This window comes from Papilio polytes, unplaced genomic scaffold, assembly GCF_000836215.1.
Source record: "Papilio polytes unplaced genomic scaffold, Ppol_1.0 DF824069.1, whole genome shotgun sequence".
NCBI classification, from domain to species: domain Eukaryota; kingdom Metazoa; phylum Arthropoda; class Insecta; order Lepidoptera; family Papilionidae; genus Papilio; species Papilio polytes.
In genome coordinates this window covers 421783-438847 of record NW_013525135.1, presented here as the reverse complement: position 1 = coordinate 438847, position 17065 = coordinate 421783, and the positions used below count along the sequence as shown (strand labels likewise).

General features: G+C 32.8%; 1 protein-coding gene across 2 annotated transcripts; it reads left to right on the top strand.

Annotated features, from left to right (window-relative positions):
• Positions 1-788: 788 nt before the first annotated feature.
• On the top strand, positions 789-14979 carry LOC106100114 (elongation of very long chain fatty acids protein 7-like). Of its 2 annotated transcripts, none has more exons than XM_013278851.1 (6): positions 789-944; positions 11575-11723; positions 11966-12156; positions 13040-13120; positions 13200-13499; positions 13714-14979. In XM_013278851.1, the coding sequence occupies exons 2-6, from the start codon at positions 11663-11665 to the stop codon at positions 14017-14019; spliced, it is 939 nt and encodes a 312-aa protein (XP_013134305.1). In that variant the 5' UTR covers positions 789-944; positions 11575-11662; the 3' UTR covers positions 14020-14979. The 2 variants fall into 2 exon arrangements, with proteins under 2 accessions (XP_013134305.1, XP_013134306.1); XM_013278852.1 differs by lacking the exon at positions 789-944 and adding an exon at positions 9776-9904 and having other exon boundaries at positions 13714-14374.
• Positions 14980-17065: the final 2086 nt, after the last annotated feature.

Here is a 17065-nt window from a genome sequence, read left to right as displayed (position 1 = left end):
TTCCGCTGCGAACATTGTAGTTATTGTTTCATATCCGATCTATTTGGCTGCAACCGCTAGTATGACCACATTTACAATGTGTCTATTTAATTAGACTTATTCATACGTTGTTTATACGTTGTCCAAAAATATCGTATATAAATGCAATTTTTTTTCTTTTCTATCCTTGCTTTTCCGAAAGTTGAGAAAAAAATTGAGATCATAATTTCTAGTAACGATTGATCGTAAGTCCTTCATTCACCAACCAATCGAATTGATTGCACCAAATGCGTCACGGCCTCTGATTGGTGGAGCTCACATAGCGCGCAAATTCCCGCCAATTTTTGATCGCGACGCAGCATTCAAAGTGTTCCCGCCAATATCATCACAGCCTTGTTAGTAAATAGCACGTAAAGGAGGTTTATAAGTATAATTTATTTCAATATCGAGAAAGGCAAAATTTATTTTACTGACATAATTTGTCGCTAATTATTTGTTTTTTAATAAATAACCTCCGACTTTTATTGCATTTTTACAGATCAAGGCAAAAACATTATTTGTTAACATTAAAAACGGTTTTTGTTTTAACATGGTTATAAATAAATATGATATGTTAAATATTCAATATTTTGCGCAATGTCAAGAAATCGCTATTCAAATCGAAGGCAAACATTCTTCAAACGCGTATTAAATTGACGATAAAAAACTGTCATCTTGCAGATCGGTAGTAAAAGAGGTTGCATAAACTGTAGATGTACATCCGGAGATTCTAGACACGGCGGCCTGCGCGGCGCAAGCTCCACTCCATCATAGAACACATTTCAGTTATTGTTAAGATACCACGTTGAACGACCGCGTCCGCAGTCAGAAAGTTTGTCCGACATTTAAACGCGAGTGTTCACTTTAATTAATTATATTATCCTTTGCTTTTTTAAGACATAAGTGTTAAGGGACGATAATCAAAGGTTAGTTAATTTTTTTGATTATTTTTTTAGAAGTATAATTTATAAGAAAGTTATGATTTTTTTCGTTTACGACCCAGTTTTGGAATGAATTGCGCTGATGGTAATATTTGTCCACCTGACATAATGCTTAGGCAAGCTTGGCACAGCCAAGTTATCTTCATGTATTTGGACAATCGCTTATTTAATTATAATTAAGAGTTATCGATTTTATAATCACACCTTTTACGTATGACAATTGATTTGCATTACAAAGATATAGGCTGTTTCTTATTACGATTAATCAGATCAGAATTGTATTTGTATTGTTAATATAATTTATGGTTCAAATATAATCATATAAATATTATAAATGCGAAAGTTTCGATGGATGGACGGATGTTTGTTAGCGTTTGTAGCCTAAAGGGCTGAACGGATTTCGATAAAATTTGGTACAGGTTTAGAGTATAGTCTGTAAGAACACATAGGCTACTTTTTATCCAGGAAATAGTTACGATATCTTATTGAAATTTGACACAGGTATAAAACAAAGTACACATGGGATAAGGTTCATCCCCGAGAAATGTCCGGTTCCCGAGGGATACGTATCTTTTTGTTGTTTATATAGTTCGTATGTTTTCTAATACCACGCGGACGAAGTCGCGGGCAACAGCTAGTACAAAATAATTCTATGCCTTACATTACTGTGTACATAGTTAAGTAGGTCACGATAGGAATTATCTGGGAAAATTAAATCGCAGTCTTGTAGAGTTACTATTTTAATAGTAACTTGTACAAAAGTACAAATCCTTTAATACCCGCTGCACATCATCAGTTTAATTGCACAATTTAATATTCGAACATTACAGTTAATATTGACGAGTATAGACGAATAAATTTAGAAGCAAAAGGTTAGCGTGGTATGGACATTTATGCGACGAGTCGATGGGGACATAAACCAGAAAGTGTTAAGAATAAATGTGGATGGCTACAAAGGACGAGGAAGACCGAAGAAATTATGGATGGATTGTGTGAAAGAAGATATGCTTAAGAAAGGAGTGGATTTAGGTATGACGGCTGATAGAGATGTATGGAAGAGCAGCACATACTGTGCCGACCCTCCGTAAGATAAGGGCAAGTTGATGATGATGACTGACGCGTATAGACAAAATTTTGACTGACAGTTAAACTGCACAGTTTAGAATTTTGCCTACATACGTCATCTGTAGAGATTAACGGTTCAGTTAAAACTGAAGGTGTAGCTGTCTTTACCAATAATTCATTTGAACTAATATAAGCGCTGTTACTCATACCCAGAGTTGAAAAGACACTTGTTTGTCCGCGTGTTCTGCTCTATAAAGCATCAATAACGCAAATTCGGATGTCTGTATGCTCCCTTAACACAGTTTGATTGTTTTTTAATATACTGTTACGTGTACAACGTTCACTTTTAAATGTGTCCCGTGCCTGCAATACGAGTTTGTTATGTTGTTAAATACTTTAAAACGAAGTAAACAATTATAGCCTTGAGAAGACAACATTTATGAAATAACTTATCCGTCTCAAACCTTATATAATAGGAATAAATCTTATTTACTTATCGCTGAAATAGGTAAAGAGATTATTTGTTATGTTTATAATAAAAAAAAATTAAGAATTAGTCATTTAAAAGAAGCTTTGTGAATGCCACAATTAGGTAAATTACGTCATTAAGGACTTTAAAATAAAAAAATCTTAGACAGTGTTTAAAATACATTTTAGACTAAACAGATGTCAACCTTTTTTACAGTCACTAGAATTAAACTAACTCAAAAACTACTGACCGATTTCAAACAATTTTGCACCATTTAAAAGCTGTTATTACGGATTAACATAGGCTATACATTTTTTTTTTTTATTTAATATGAACGAAGTCGGCAGCAACAACTAGTAAATAATAAAGTACTTTTACCGAAAGCATTATCAATCACCAGCGGTATAGTTAAAACACGTGATCAATTAAACAATTTTTTTTCAGTTAGGGCCTGTCGCACCAAATTGTAAACTCTCTGATAACAATCCAACGTGCAAAATGTATTGTTTATCGGATTTTGTTCCCTTATCTGACAGTGACATCATTTTTAAGCTATCTGAGCCTCTATCAGCCAGTGGTAGGACAGGCCCTCTGTCTTTTGTCTAGTAGATCAATAAGTATGCTGTTAGTCAATAAACAGACGAGTTATCTTAGAGGTTACGAAAATGGTCTCTAAGTAATATTGCTAGACAATTAATTCTCAATGTCTTTGTAACACGCGACAAAACATTGATATTCAATTAGCGAATTTAATGCCATAGATATAAAGACTGTTTCGTCTAAAGAAACTTTTAAGAACGAGATCTTGACCTCACTCAATGTGTACTACTTTAATAAACGCGTAATTTTAGCTTCCTTTTGATTTCACGAAACGGGACAAGAGTTGTTCTTCAAGACGACGACCACTTTCACTTGATTGTCTTACTGCTTATTACATGAGTAAAGTTCTTGAGATTTCTAAATATAAAAACATACGTAAAACCGTATTTCCGTTGATTACTGACAAACATTATATTAAAAGGTGAAGTGAAAACCATTTACCTACTAATGAACATCAAATTTAATACAGCTCCCTTTCGCGCGGGCGTTATTTTAACGCTCTCGTTCATGCCAACACATTACTCTCGCACACCTCTTAAATACGTGATATCTTTTTCTCAAATACCATAAAATTAAACGGGAAGTAAATTGAAAATAAAATGGGGAGAAAAATGTTTTATTAAAATAGTTAAATGTGTAAGGGAGGAAATTTTGATGTAAAAATGCATCATTATTCATTTTAGAATTATAAGCGTTGCCGTGTGAACATATACACCTGCATTTATTCTATAACGATTTTTTAACGCTTATAAAAGCGTTATAAAAGCGCTCATGCAAATGAAGTCTTTAAGTCAATGTGTACATAAAGTGTACTAAGCTTTTTTAATGAATATTTAATAAAACCTTTGATTATAAATTACGGTCAATTCGACCAATGGGCGATCATATCCTATTATGTCCAATTTACATGACTCGGAGCTTTTTTTAACTATTTTAGTCACAATAAAACACACAGTTAAAATATTAAATTAACATTTTGTAATGTAATTATTTATTATTGTTATCATTTAATTAATAAAAATATAAGTACATCCGTGTTTACCTTTTCTAATAAGAATTATTAAATTAAATATTCCAATTAACACTTTTTTTTTAACTTAATGAGCAACATGGACCAAGTAATCACTGTTTTTCATAAGTCACAATGTTGTAAACTTTTTACACAGATGGAAAAACATTTTATAAGTAAACAAGTCTTTTTTCCGAGTTCCTTCTACACCGAAAGATCGGTGATGCGTTTTTTTAGTGTTTTTGCAGGACTTAGAAGGGTAATCCATAATTTTTCCGTTCCATCGTGAACCTTCAGAGTTAGTTCGAATACAGCCAGTAAAGAATAATAATCGAATCACATCTTCCTGTTAAAAAAGAGTATCATCCAATTGTCGATTTTAATGCAATATATTCAATTAAATTTAAATACCATTAAATAATCCTTAATTCAAACTCGAATACAAAACAAGATATCAATGCAAAATCTGTTTTGTTTTGATAAATTAAAGAGAAAGTAAAAAAAAACATAAAACAACTGCTAAGGTATTTATGGAACATGATTATATCTATCTTGACCTCGTATGGATGCCCTTAATTTTAAATTATAGCTATTACAGAAACTACACGGTTATCTACAAATAGTAGCCAAAGTCATTTATCGCACATATTAAGTCTGAAGAACATTAATTTAACTCCAATCTTATCGTCTCTTCATTTTGATGATTTATTTAATGGCTATTATACCGATTGATGACAGCATATAAATAAAAATCTTTGTCATAGCGATTTAAATTCTATCTATATTATCTCACTAGCTGTTCCCGTGCGGCTTCATCCGCATGGAATTTTGAAAATTTTATTTTAGTGTTCACAATTGGCACATTATCAATAGCAAATGTCAAAATGACATGACATGACAAACCTTGACAATCTTGCTTCCTTGATGTTGGCAGCGACTTATTGTCTCTTTCCCACATGAAGATCTTTTTCAAATTTATTAACCCCCTAAGTTACATAGCTTGAAAATATATAAGTTAAAGCGTGTCGTAAGTGTAGGGCTTTTATTAACGAAATATTTATTAAAAATATGCTGTGATTGCTGACATCCTACGCCACGAAGTGGTGTGTTTAGGCTTTATTTTATTAGTAAGTATAGAAATGATTTACAGGTTAGCTAACTTGTATCTTATTTTAACCTAAAAATACATTTTATTAGTTATTTTTGTTGCAATTATTTATACGTTGATGAACAAAATATCAACGAAAAAACTTGTCAATCGCGGATATGAAATACTATCTCAGTAAACTGGGACATCGGATTGCGCAGAGAAATATCTGCCTCAGTCAACACGGGCTTCAAAACAACATAATAATGTGGTTTATTTGCATAAAAATTTGGAGTTATAGCTTTACAAACTTTTAATATAAAGCAATTATAAATGTACTGGTCGACAATCATTCGTTACAACATTAAAAACCGCGTCCTATATATTATTCCGAGTCGTCAAAATGAGTACAAAACTTTCAAATGGCTGTAATTATTTAGATGGTGCACCGCCAGAATCTCCGACTTTAAGCAGTAGATTAGAGGACTTCAAGCAGTCATACACGAACCGCAGTTTTCAATTACACAATTGGCGATATTAAAAGTGGCATATATTTTCTATGCACGTGTATTACACTCTTGTGTTATTTTGCTTACTTTTACTACTTACACTATGCAATGCCCAGGTTCAAAGTCTACTGGTGACGTAGTTAGAATTAACGACCGTATCGCTTACGAAATAAAGTCTTATTTGCTAAATATATGTTAATATTTGCAATTCTTGGAGTTGTTAGGTTACAAGCATAGTCAGGAATTTTATTAGGCAAGTTGCGGAGTAAGTGATAATGTGACATTTTAAGTATAAATTGTGTTATTATTTGCGTTACGTAACTTTGCTTATTTTTGTGCAGTTGCAAACGTCCTCAATAAATCTTTTGGACAATATTATTTCTGCAATCTTCAAATAGTATTTTAAATGGTTTTTAAAAACTTTAATTAATAAAGTAAACGCACAGAAAGACTACGGTTTTTATAGTTATCGTAAAAGCGCGACCTTTCGTAAGTCTTAAATTCTCAAACTAAAGATTCGCAGCTTTCGTACTGCTAAAAAACTACGTAAGTGTACATTATATTTTCGCACTTGTGCAATATGACAATATATTATATCCTGTATATGTTTAAATATGTGGTTTTTATAGCCATAAAAGTGCGATCCGGCTAGGCCTAGTTAGCCATGTTGTAACATAGAGAAATTATGCAAACCGACCTTTAATATGTAAAGCGACTTCCTTAAAAACTATTACCTACTCCATTGACCTCGTAAGACTTGTTCAAATCAACATAATTTGTTATGCAATATTTTAGGGCGGGAAAACAAGATCTTAGGTCTGTCATGTTTTGAATAATGATAAAGATCAAACAAGTATAGACTTTAATGATACTTACAGTAAAGTCTACACTTGTTTGTTCTTCTTCATCTTCCTCTTTATTATACTCCCGTAGTGGTGCAACAGGTTTTTGTTCTCCAAATAACTCTATCATACGCCATCTCAGTCATCACTCCCTCTTAGTCATGTCATCTTTCACGCAATCCATCCATCTCTTTCTAGGTCTACCTCTACCGGTGTACCACACTCATAACTAACGTTCTGCTTGTTACATGCGATTTATTCCTCCTCATAACATGCCCATACCATGCTAATATAAGCAAAATTATGAATTATTATAAATGTTAAAGTTTTAGTAATTGATAATTAAAATAAAAAACACTGACAACAAATATTTCCAAGAATCTTGAACATTTTCTGATTCTGACAAGAAAAGCTGGTCAAGGTTTCGGAAGCTTTACTTAGACCTAAATTCCACTAGTCCATTAGCCGCACCCGACGTATGAGAAATGATGCCATTTCTAGCATAGCTAATCTTCTAAAAACAGATGACTGCTGGTGGAATCTGAAAAACTTCGTTCAATAAGCGCCGTTGCCAGTCAGACGTCATAATTTAGTATTCATAGTGGAAGCGTGGCCTTATCATTTAACACTGTTACACATTTAAATGTCGTTTCAATATTCGGCCTTTACACTCCCACCCGTTTTATATGACAATGTCTGATAATGCAACGAATTCGTAAACACAAGGACGTAATTAAGATAAATTAGCGAATTGGGTAATACTAAAAAGTATCTTATATTTAAGTTAGTGCTCATGCGAATTTACAATTAAAATTAAAAAAATGCAGTCACTACTTTTGTAAATAGTTTGCGAGCCAAGTTGGGGAGAAATTTACTTGAATTTGATTAACAAATGATTAAATCTTCTTTAGTTAGTTAAATTATTATTCTTAAAGTGGCTAAGATAATGTGTCTATTAGGTACATATTTCTTAATGTATCTAAAGTAGATATCTTATATCTATACTTATGTTGTGAAGACGAAAAATTTGTATTATTGAAATAACTTCAAAACTACTAGCCGGATTCAAAAATTCTTTCACCATTAAAAAGCTACGTTAGCGATGAGCCACATAATTCGGACGCGGACGCAGTCGCAAGTTACAGTTACTTCAGTCGTAAGTTAAGTAGTCATGTTAACATTATGTTCTTGCGATAAGTTTATTGGTAATGCACAAGTAATGCACGTTTCATAAGGATCGATGACTTTTGCGTGCAATTTCAATTTGCAGTGATTTCGACAAATCACTATGCGCCAACATTTCAGGTCAATAACATTTGAAAGAGGACGCGCATTACAAATGTTTGTCGTTATTACAAATAACTAAACGTAAACACGGTTCATACGGCACAGGTGCTTAGGAAACCGCAACACAGGACGCTAAATGAACCTTTCGTGCGGTACACCACAGATTATAAATGTCAAAACTTGAAATTGCATAGTGGGCTATTGTTATTTAAATCAACATTTTTACAGAAGAAGTAGCGATTCGCACATGAATGTTATTCCGATAATGGTTCTTAATAAAGGAGTTCAATTTGCTTTTCTCCTTTGACATTGATGCTGAATATTAGAGAAAATATTAGAGAAAATTGGAGAAAAGCAAGGTGATATATTACTTTTAACATTTCATATTTAATTTTCCTTCTGTAGTTTTTACTTGTAACATCGGACGTTTTGTCATAGCGACGATGACAGTTAAAAGTACACTGCGTTTACCATGAAAAATGAAAATAAAAAGGATTCATTGGTGTAACAATAGATTATACAAGTTATTCTAAAGATTATTTTAAAGCGTAAAAACACACTACTTTGTGGAGTAAGATGTCAACAATCACAGCATGATTCATTAAATTAAAAATTTGTGTAATAATACTTCTAATGTACTAAACGGCATTCTCGTACACTTCAAATGTAGTTCTTATGTTGAAGCTGATCAATATAAGCACCCGTTGGAACCTGTAAAAGCATAATACCGATAGTGAAAATTGTAATTACAAGTGTATGATGAAACGCGTTACATTACATTGGCGTCTGGTCGGCGGCGTCCAGTCCACAGCGTCCAGTCAACAGCGTTCAATCGTCGGCGTCCACTCGGCAGCGGGCAACAGACGTGATCACCAGGAAATACCAGTGACATAACGATGCGTCGGTGTTTATGACCTGACAGTGAAAGGGCGTAGATAGATCGCGTTAGGTTTTTGCTCATAAAGTAATATGCATCGCCTGTTAAAGCGGAAATATCACGCATTAAACACAAAAGTGATAGGATTTTCAAACAAATACAATGGAAAATAAAAAAAAAACATCAAATAAGATTAGGGTTTAGTAAATGATTTTTTTCAGTGTAATACGTGTGTAATACGGAACCTTAGAGCTATTTATTATAGAGGCTTACACATTTTGTAACACGCTTAAGCAGCGAGAGTGAGAAGGGATTTCCGAACGGTACTCTTACGAGTAAAGTATTTAGGACAACCAGCGGAGCGAGTCGATGGCGAAACTGGTCGCTGCGTAGACAAAGCGCACAATTACCACCTCTATTACTTCGTAAGAAAGATCATTAGGACCGCAAAATATTTTGGTTATGCTTTATCATCAACAAGACTAAAAAAACTCTTGATTTCTGATTTAGCATTTGAAGTGATGTCGAAGATCTTCGTATTTTGGCGTTGTATGTAAATTGGAAAAAGATGCCATCAAGCAAATATTTACATTGTTAATATTAACTAATAGAGATTAACCGTCTTGTTTTCGCTCTCTGTGGTATTTTCAGAGAAAGTTCACGGTCACCCAGTTAAATTAGCCTTTGCGAAATCGAATTATATTAATTTAAGAAAATGTTATGTTACATTCTGTTTTCCATATTATTCAAGTAACTAAATATTTAACATAATTATGAATACGTTTCCAAACACATTCGTAATTTCCAATTGAATTAATTAAACGTGTTTTGTCAATGTCATTTATTAAAGAAAACTTTAACGAGTGTTTTTTACTTAGTTATGTTCTTTAATAATTTAATTAAAAATACTCTAAGCTTAGTTTACCAAATATAACATTATAATCATCGAATAATACTACTCATTTCGACACCAAATGTATCTACAAGTTCCCCATTTCTCTGCTTTCAAAATGGCGGTCATGTAGGGGTTGGTGGAAAGCTCGGGCCGTAGTTCACCGGGCGCAAGCGTGACAAAAGCACGCGCCTACTGCGAACAAATTATGATAACTTTGTGTGTTAACACTTATGTTATCATAATGTTATAACAAAGTGATATAATTGTGTTAAACATGTCTTCCATTCTAGTATATAGGACTGCAGGTATGTTGGAACAATGCAACAGAGCTATACTTAATGTTTCATAAAACCTGTCCTACATTTTAGTATTGATTTTCTTATGTCAAATATATCTTGTTAGTTAAAGTAGTACGCAAAATTATATGTTGTTGTGATATATCATTACTTACAATATTTTTACTAGATTTCGCCTGCGACTCCGTCCTCGCGGAATTAAAAAAAAAAACAAAAGCTAATGCCTATGTGGTCTTCCAGACTATGCTCTACATTTACCTCAAATTTTATATAGATCCGTTCGACTGTTTAGGCTAGAAATTTTAACTTACGCATAATATTAGTAAGATTAGAGTAATAATTATTTCTGCTACATTTTTTTTTCATTTATCGATATTGTAATGAACAACAACTTTTTGTTATGAAACTTGTGTTTTTCCAATGGGCAGGGAAAAAAACCAGGCACTTTACTAGGACCGGTATAGTGGAATAAATAAAAGAAAACTAAAGGTCCCGAGAGTCAAAACAAATGAAGATCATACGGTAAACTAAACAAGTGAAAGGTGAACTACATACGATGTTAGAAAGGCGTTAAAGAAAAAGTGTTCCATATCTTTAGTCTTTTGTCGATATAATTAATAACTCAAATATTTCGGTCTTATTGCATAAGGCGGGGCTTCTTAAATCCTATTTCCTTCCTCAATTCCTTCATTATTGAACTAACCTTTTACAGTGGTTTAGCATGTCTACACTATATTAATGGTAGATTTTCTTTATTACAAAGTAAACAATAACATTAATTGCAATTCCAATGTCCTTGTTGTGTACAATTCAATCTTGATTGCATTTGTTTTTTGCGTTACAATCGACACCGACTGTAAACTAGTTATGAATGATTTAACGCGTCTACTTATTGCCCCATCAGAGGTACTGATTGCTGTTATTAAAGCGATTGTCGCGACCACGTGAATATATACCATTAACATCTTTTAGGTAGGCAGTATTTTTCCGAAACACGTATTACATTTTCTATGTATTTGATTGCTGTTTTTGCATCTTTCTTTCTATTCTCGACTGTCTACTCTATGTTGAGTTTTATTTTTAATTCCACCGTTTCCACTAATCGTTTTATGCAAATGTACATTTACTGGTACTAATTGCTCTTCTAAGCTGGCTTCTAAATTCAAAGGGTTATGTAAATGTTTTGGACAATATTATCTCAGAGTTTTACGATCGAAGAACTTGCATGATGGTTACAAAGCCGTGACGGTGTTATGACGTGGGCGTGACGTCATAATCTGACGTCTGATGATCTGTAAGATTCATAAGGTGTTCAGTCGGACATCAAAGGCTATAGGACAGGAAATTAAATGGGTTTTTCCGCGTCGTCCATTACCTCGAGAACGAGGATTGCAAAAATTATAACCACTTTAACGGTTTGATTACTTGTTTATCATAAACGTAAGTAGGTAAATATAAGTGGTTTTAAGCGTTAACATTTAAAAAGTGATATTCTAGATGCATGTTTTCAAGGAACACCACAAATGTGTAACTTGTTGCAACCTTGTCTAGTATTTGCGCAATAATTACTCGATTTCATCAGTACAAATTAATTATTATTCATTATTTCGAATTTACTTAATATTTCAAATTAAACTGCATATATCTTCTATTGATATACTTTTAATTTTAATTTGCAGGTAAAAGCAGAGGGTTTGTCAGCGATGCGGGCGGGCCTCTCGTGACAGTATAGAAGTGAACACTAGAAGACGGTGACATCTGACGGACATGGCGCTATCAAATAACTCCTTCTCGAAGACCTACCATCGGTTATTTGTAGAATTAGCCGGTGAGATTATAAAGCTTTCTATTAAATTTTTTAATTGAAACCCTTTGAGAGCAATTAAAGTAAAAAGTGACTTAAGGGCTATGTAATCCTTGATTATTTAAACTAAAACATATATGGGTTTGTTATCTTCATTGTTTTAAGTATGTAGAAATGGTGTAGCCCATTGACTCCTACGAACTAACCTAACTTTAGGATCTAAGTACTTCTGGGAAATCTGATGATTTCTATCTTTGATTCCGCAGATCCGCGAACGAATGATTGGTTCTTAATAACGAGCCCTGTGCCGGGGCTGACGATTCTCGGCCTGTACTTGTACTTCACTTTGAAATGGGGCCCACGCTACATGGCCGACAAGAAACCCTTCCAGCTGCAGAAGACTTTGGTCATCTACAACTTCATCCAAGTCTTTCTCAGCATTTGGTTGTTCTACGAGGTTTGTAATATTATTTAGTTTATAATCAAGGTTGCTGTCGATTTTTCTAGAATATTCTTAAGTTAATTTATTTATTGACTTTGGAGATAAAATGTTGTTTTATTTGGCAAGCTTTTATTTGAGATGAAGTTTCTAGAAGGATTGCGAGGGTCAAAGATGTTTAAATATTATCTATCAACTCAATTACATTTCCAGTTCGAATCCTGAACCATCGTAATATAAAAAGTGCATTGTCGCTCAATGGCCTTTCTCTGCCGTAGCTATAATAAAATGTAAAAACTGATGCCTTGACTACATTGCAAACTCATTTCTGTATAAAAAGTGATGAAATTTCCGAGAAAACTGCACAAAGCGATCTCTGTCTTTTGTCGGTCTTGAATTATAACAGTAAACCAAAAGGATTTTTAATAGAAAGTTATATGTCTAAGCTTTTGGATGTGTAATATAAAAGCAATTTGTGATGCATAGAAGACAAATTCCCTAAAAAAGCATTTCTTATATCTAATCATTAAACAAATTTCTTTTTAACATTTAACCGTTCATGCATCGTAGATATATTCAACTAGATATGTATGCTTTCATATTTAACTTAAATATAATAGAATTGGGATAATCGGTCATAGAGTAAGTCGCGGTAGAGCGGCGGATATGATTACTGCGGTCACGTGCACTCGCACGCTTTCACGTCGTCCGACTGATGACGACCAAAATACAAGCAATCATCATCATACCACTCACTTTCCCTTTCTCTTGTTAACGAGACATCAATCATCGAGAAACTAAAAGGACAGGACAATGAAACTGAGCGATTGACAGATCATTACCCAAATAAATTATTCTATATTACTCACCAATAAACCAAACAATTGTAAAATATTTACAGGGGCTCGATGCTGGTTGGTTGAGGACTTACAGCTGGAAGTGTCAACCGGTTGATTTCTCAAGATCACCTGAAGCTATGAGAGTAATACATTTGTCTTAAGTTTAGTACTTCTACCAGTCCAGAACCTTCATCTAATTTTAAATACATCTGTTAATTTCAGGTCGCAAGAGGGGTTTATGTCTATTTCCTAGCGAAGATGTCCGAACTTCTAGATACGATATTCTTCGTCATAAGAAAGAAGAATAGACAGATCACATTCCTGCATATGTACCATCACACGGTGATGCCGATGATCTCTTGGGGTGCCACCAAGTACTACCCGGGTGGCCATGGAACTCTGATTGGTGTCATCAATTCCTTCGTCCACATCGTCATGTATACATACTACATGCTATCGGCGATGGGACCTCAGTACCAGAGATTCTTGTTCTGGAAACGGCACATCACCACCTTACAAATGGTACGTATTACGTACTTCCTCTCGCTTCAAATCCAGAGGAAAAGTGGAAATATAGAACTTCTTACATTAGGTGATGTATGAACCAGTAAAAGTAACATGTAACAACCGGCTGTCCCGTCATTTCTTATAAAAATGCTTTTAAATTTCCTAGATTTTAGGGTTCTTCTAATTTTATTTTAACTATTGATCATATATAATTTTTCTTTTTTTCCAGCTCCAGTTCTGCATAACCTTCATCCATTCATCTCAACTACTGTTCTACGACTGCGGCTACCCCCGATGGTCTGTCGTCTTCACGCTGCCAAACTCTATTTTCTTCTACTATCTGTTCTATGACTTTTACTACAAGGCTTATGGGAAACCCTCCGATAAAAAGGCAAAGAGTGAAGTAAAGAATGGCACTTGCGGTCAGGAGTATTCAGAGAAAAACGGTACAGCTAATGGTCATATAACAGATAAGAATTACAGTGCGTTCCAAAGCAACGGTGAGGTTAGAAATAAAATAAAAAAGGATAATTAAAATTTCGATTGAAGGAGATATTGTACATAGTAGATTATTGATTGTAAATAAAGAGAAGCTACGATATTATGATCTACGAAATAAATACGGATATAGTACGAATTGAGTTAAGAAGCCTCGTATGCACAAGTGATAGATATAAGGAGAAAAAAGTTACCAAGTTTTAATCGAATGACGATAGATGGCGGTTTTAAGCAATAGTTTTATTGTTTGAGAAAGTGAATCGCAGTAGAAGAAGGCCTTGCATAAAATATCTCATGATCAGAAAAGAGTACCTTGACTGTAATGACTATTGATAGATACGGTGAGAGATGAAGATATTCTATAAGTTGTTTAATGTTTTCTTAAAATACCTATAAATACTAATAATGTTAATAAATAACGCCATGCTACTGAAATCTTGATTGTCTTGCTTCTACGATATAAGAATTTAGGAATACATTTATCTAGGACTTTTAGATAAATATTATTCTATACATAGTGACAAAAACAAATATTATTCGTTAGAATGTACAGTACAGTACATAAACTATGAGAAATTTTGTTTTTAATAAATACCACTTTGTTAATGTTGTTAATAATACGATGTAAACAATATTAAAAACATAGTTATGTAATGAAATTATATAATTGTATTTTCAAATGATATTTTGTGTTTTAAAACTTCAAAGCAGTGGCAATGTCGTATTGTCATCGATCAAAAGTTTTTAATCAGCGCCCCCTATCGAACGTGAAGTACGCCAATAAATATCGTACAAAGTCGACGTTGTTACGAATATGTTTTCTCAACTATCATCAAACATTGATGATAGCAACAATAAGAATTTCAAATAAACTTTATTTAAAATATAATGAAATACATAGTCAATGTATAAGAATACTTGTTATTTTTAAATGTTAAGTGAAGAATTATTTGTATATATTTTGTTTTATGTTAATCTTAAAATAAACTGTGAATTAACAATGTGATATATTCGTTATTAAATTTTATCCTTGCTTAGTAGGTTTATTGTGGCAAACTAAGGCACTTACTGTACGAATTTCAAACATTATAGTTGTCTCATTTTACTTTGTTAAAGTCGTCTGTGTTGTTTACATCAATACATAGATGGCGTGTTACTAAAATAATTTTTATACGTAATATGTCACAATAATGTGAAGAATAATTAAGTAGTATAGGTGGTTTTTATGAAATTCATTTTATTAGAATTATTTTACAATTTGGACAATATGGAAGCGCATTTTACGACATGACAAGTTTATTATCACCCATCGTAATCAACGGTGTTTATAACTTTTGTTTTACAATTTATTAATTTAAAACTAGATGGCGCTGTTTTCAATTTAATTATTGACAAAATACATATCGTACTCATTCCAACAAATAAAACAATATAAAAAGACAATTGTATGCATTCAGAATCGCGTGGCTAGCAGCTTAGTGGAAATTGGCTCTAAGCCTCCATACTTACGGGGGTTTTTATAATGACCGTTGAAATAGAACAAATGCATTTCTTGCATTAATAAATATATCTGTTCATACTGCAGCGCTTTAAAAATATGGTACTTTTTTATTACGTAGTGCTACATTTTAAACGCTGGATGAATTATTTTAAGTTATTCTATGAGCTAGGCTGTCTTGAAAGAAATGTTGAAAATAAACTTACATCTCAAAGATACTAAAATTATGCTTAACTGTGCGGCGTTGTTTGAAGATGCTATTGTCCTGTATTGAATTATAATCAATATTTTACAACACATTTCAACTTTTATCGCCTTAATACTATAAATTGTATATTTGCAACATCTAATGCTAATTGTATTACGTATCGTTAACCAAATCGTTGCGATTTATTTGCAACATTGATATATTGCCTTGAGACTAACTGCTGTCTGCAAGAATATTTTATTGCTCATAAAACGCAGATTTATTTAATTGTCATTTGTTACATCATTGTTATTAAATGTAACGTTTTACAAAATGTTACATTGAGACAAAATGAAATAATATATCGAGGTTATAAGCTGCCAATCAGACAGGATATTTCATTATTTATTAAGTTAATTAGTGGAGAATAAAGTATAGTTAAGTAATCCATCTGTCTATATACATAATGTAATTGGAGTGTCTGTAATATCAAAAGAAAAATTCCAGATATCGGGAAGATGATGTATTTGCGTTGCTGATAACGAAAATCGTATTTCATTTTTTTGTCTGTCTGTCCGCAAGCTGCGTTTGGTCCGCGTAATCTCCGAAACAGCTAGGTCGACTTCGACGGGACTTTCACTGAGAGGATAGCTGACATGGTGTCCATGGCATGTTCCAGGCTACTTTTTTTAATTCCGCGCTGTCATAATGGCGTAATGGATGGTTCAAATTTGTGTTCAAATTTGCGGGCGACAGCTCTTATATAATAAAACAATACAAATATTTCCTCTTTATAATATTAGTATAGACGTCCCAAAAAAAGGTGGACATTAAAAATAACTTTAGTAATCATCGAGTTCAATAGATGGCGCTAAATTCATACAGGGTTTTGGACAAGTTAGTTTAGAAACGACAAACACTTCTTTAATAAAATAGTTCGCATTAATGGTGTAATTAGTATAACTGGTCGTAACCTTCAGTAGTTTTTCTTTAAAAATATTATACGTAAACTTTACGGTCAATAAACATTATTTAAATAAACATTTACAATTTAGTTTGGTTTTTTTCGAGTTTCTTCTTTTTTTAAGCAAAAACTCATAAACCCATTATGTGTTATTGTGAAATAATATTTTAACATTTAAACAACGAAGGAGTGAACAAAAAACGAAAATTTGAAACATAGTTTATTGAATTAAATTATTGTACACGTTTGATGTTCATTACTGAGGAACTGTAATTATAAATATTATAAAAAAAAAACTTTTCACTAATTCAATATTCTGTATGAAACATATTTACAATTTACCGTTACACATGTTTTACTTATTTTCATTCATTCAGCGTTAATTTTTAAGTATAAAAATTACTTAATATTAATTTAATAAATATTTTTTAACT

Bases quoted from the DNA above. Each gene is read 5' to 3' on its own strand.
- LOC106100114 (XM_013278851.1), top strand. From the start codon at position 11,663: ATGGCGCTATCAAATAACTCCTTCTCGAAGACCTACCATCGGTTATTT. The intron at 12,157-13,039 runs GTTTGTAATATT...AAATATTTACAG, and splicing joins GCATTTGGTTGTTCTACGAG to GGGCTCGATGCTGGTTGGTT. The intron at 13,121-13,199 runs GTAATACATTTG...TGTTAATTTCAG, and splicing joins GATCACCTGAAGCTATGAGA to GTCGCAAGAGGGGTTTATGT.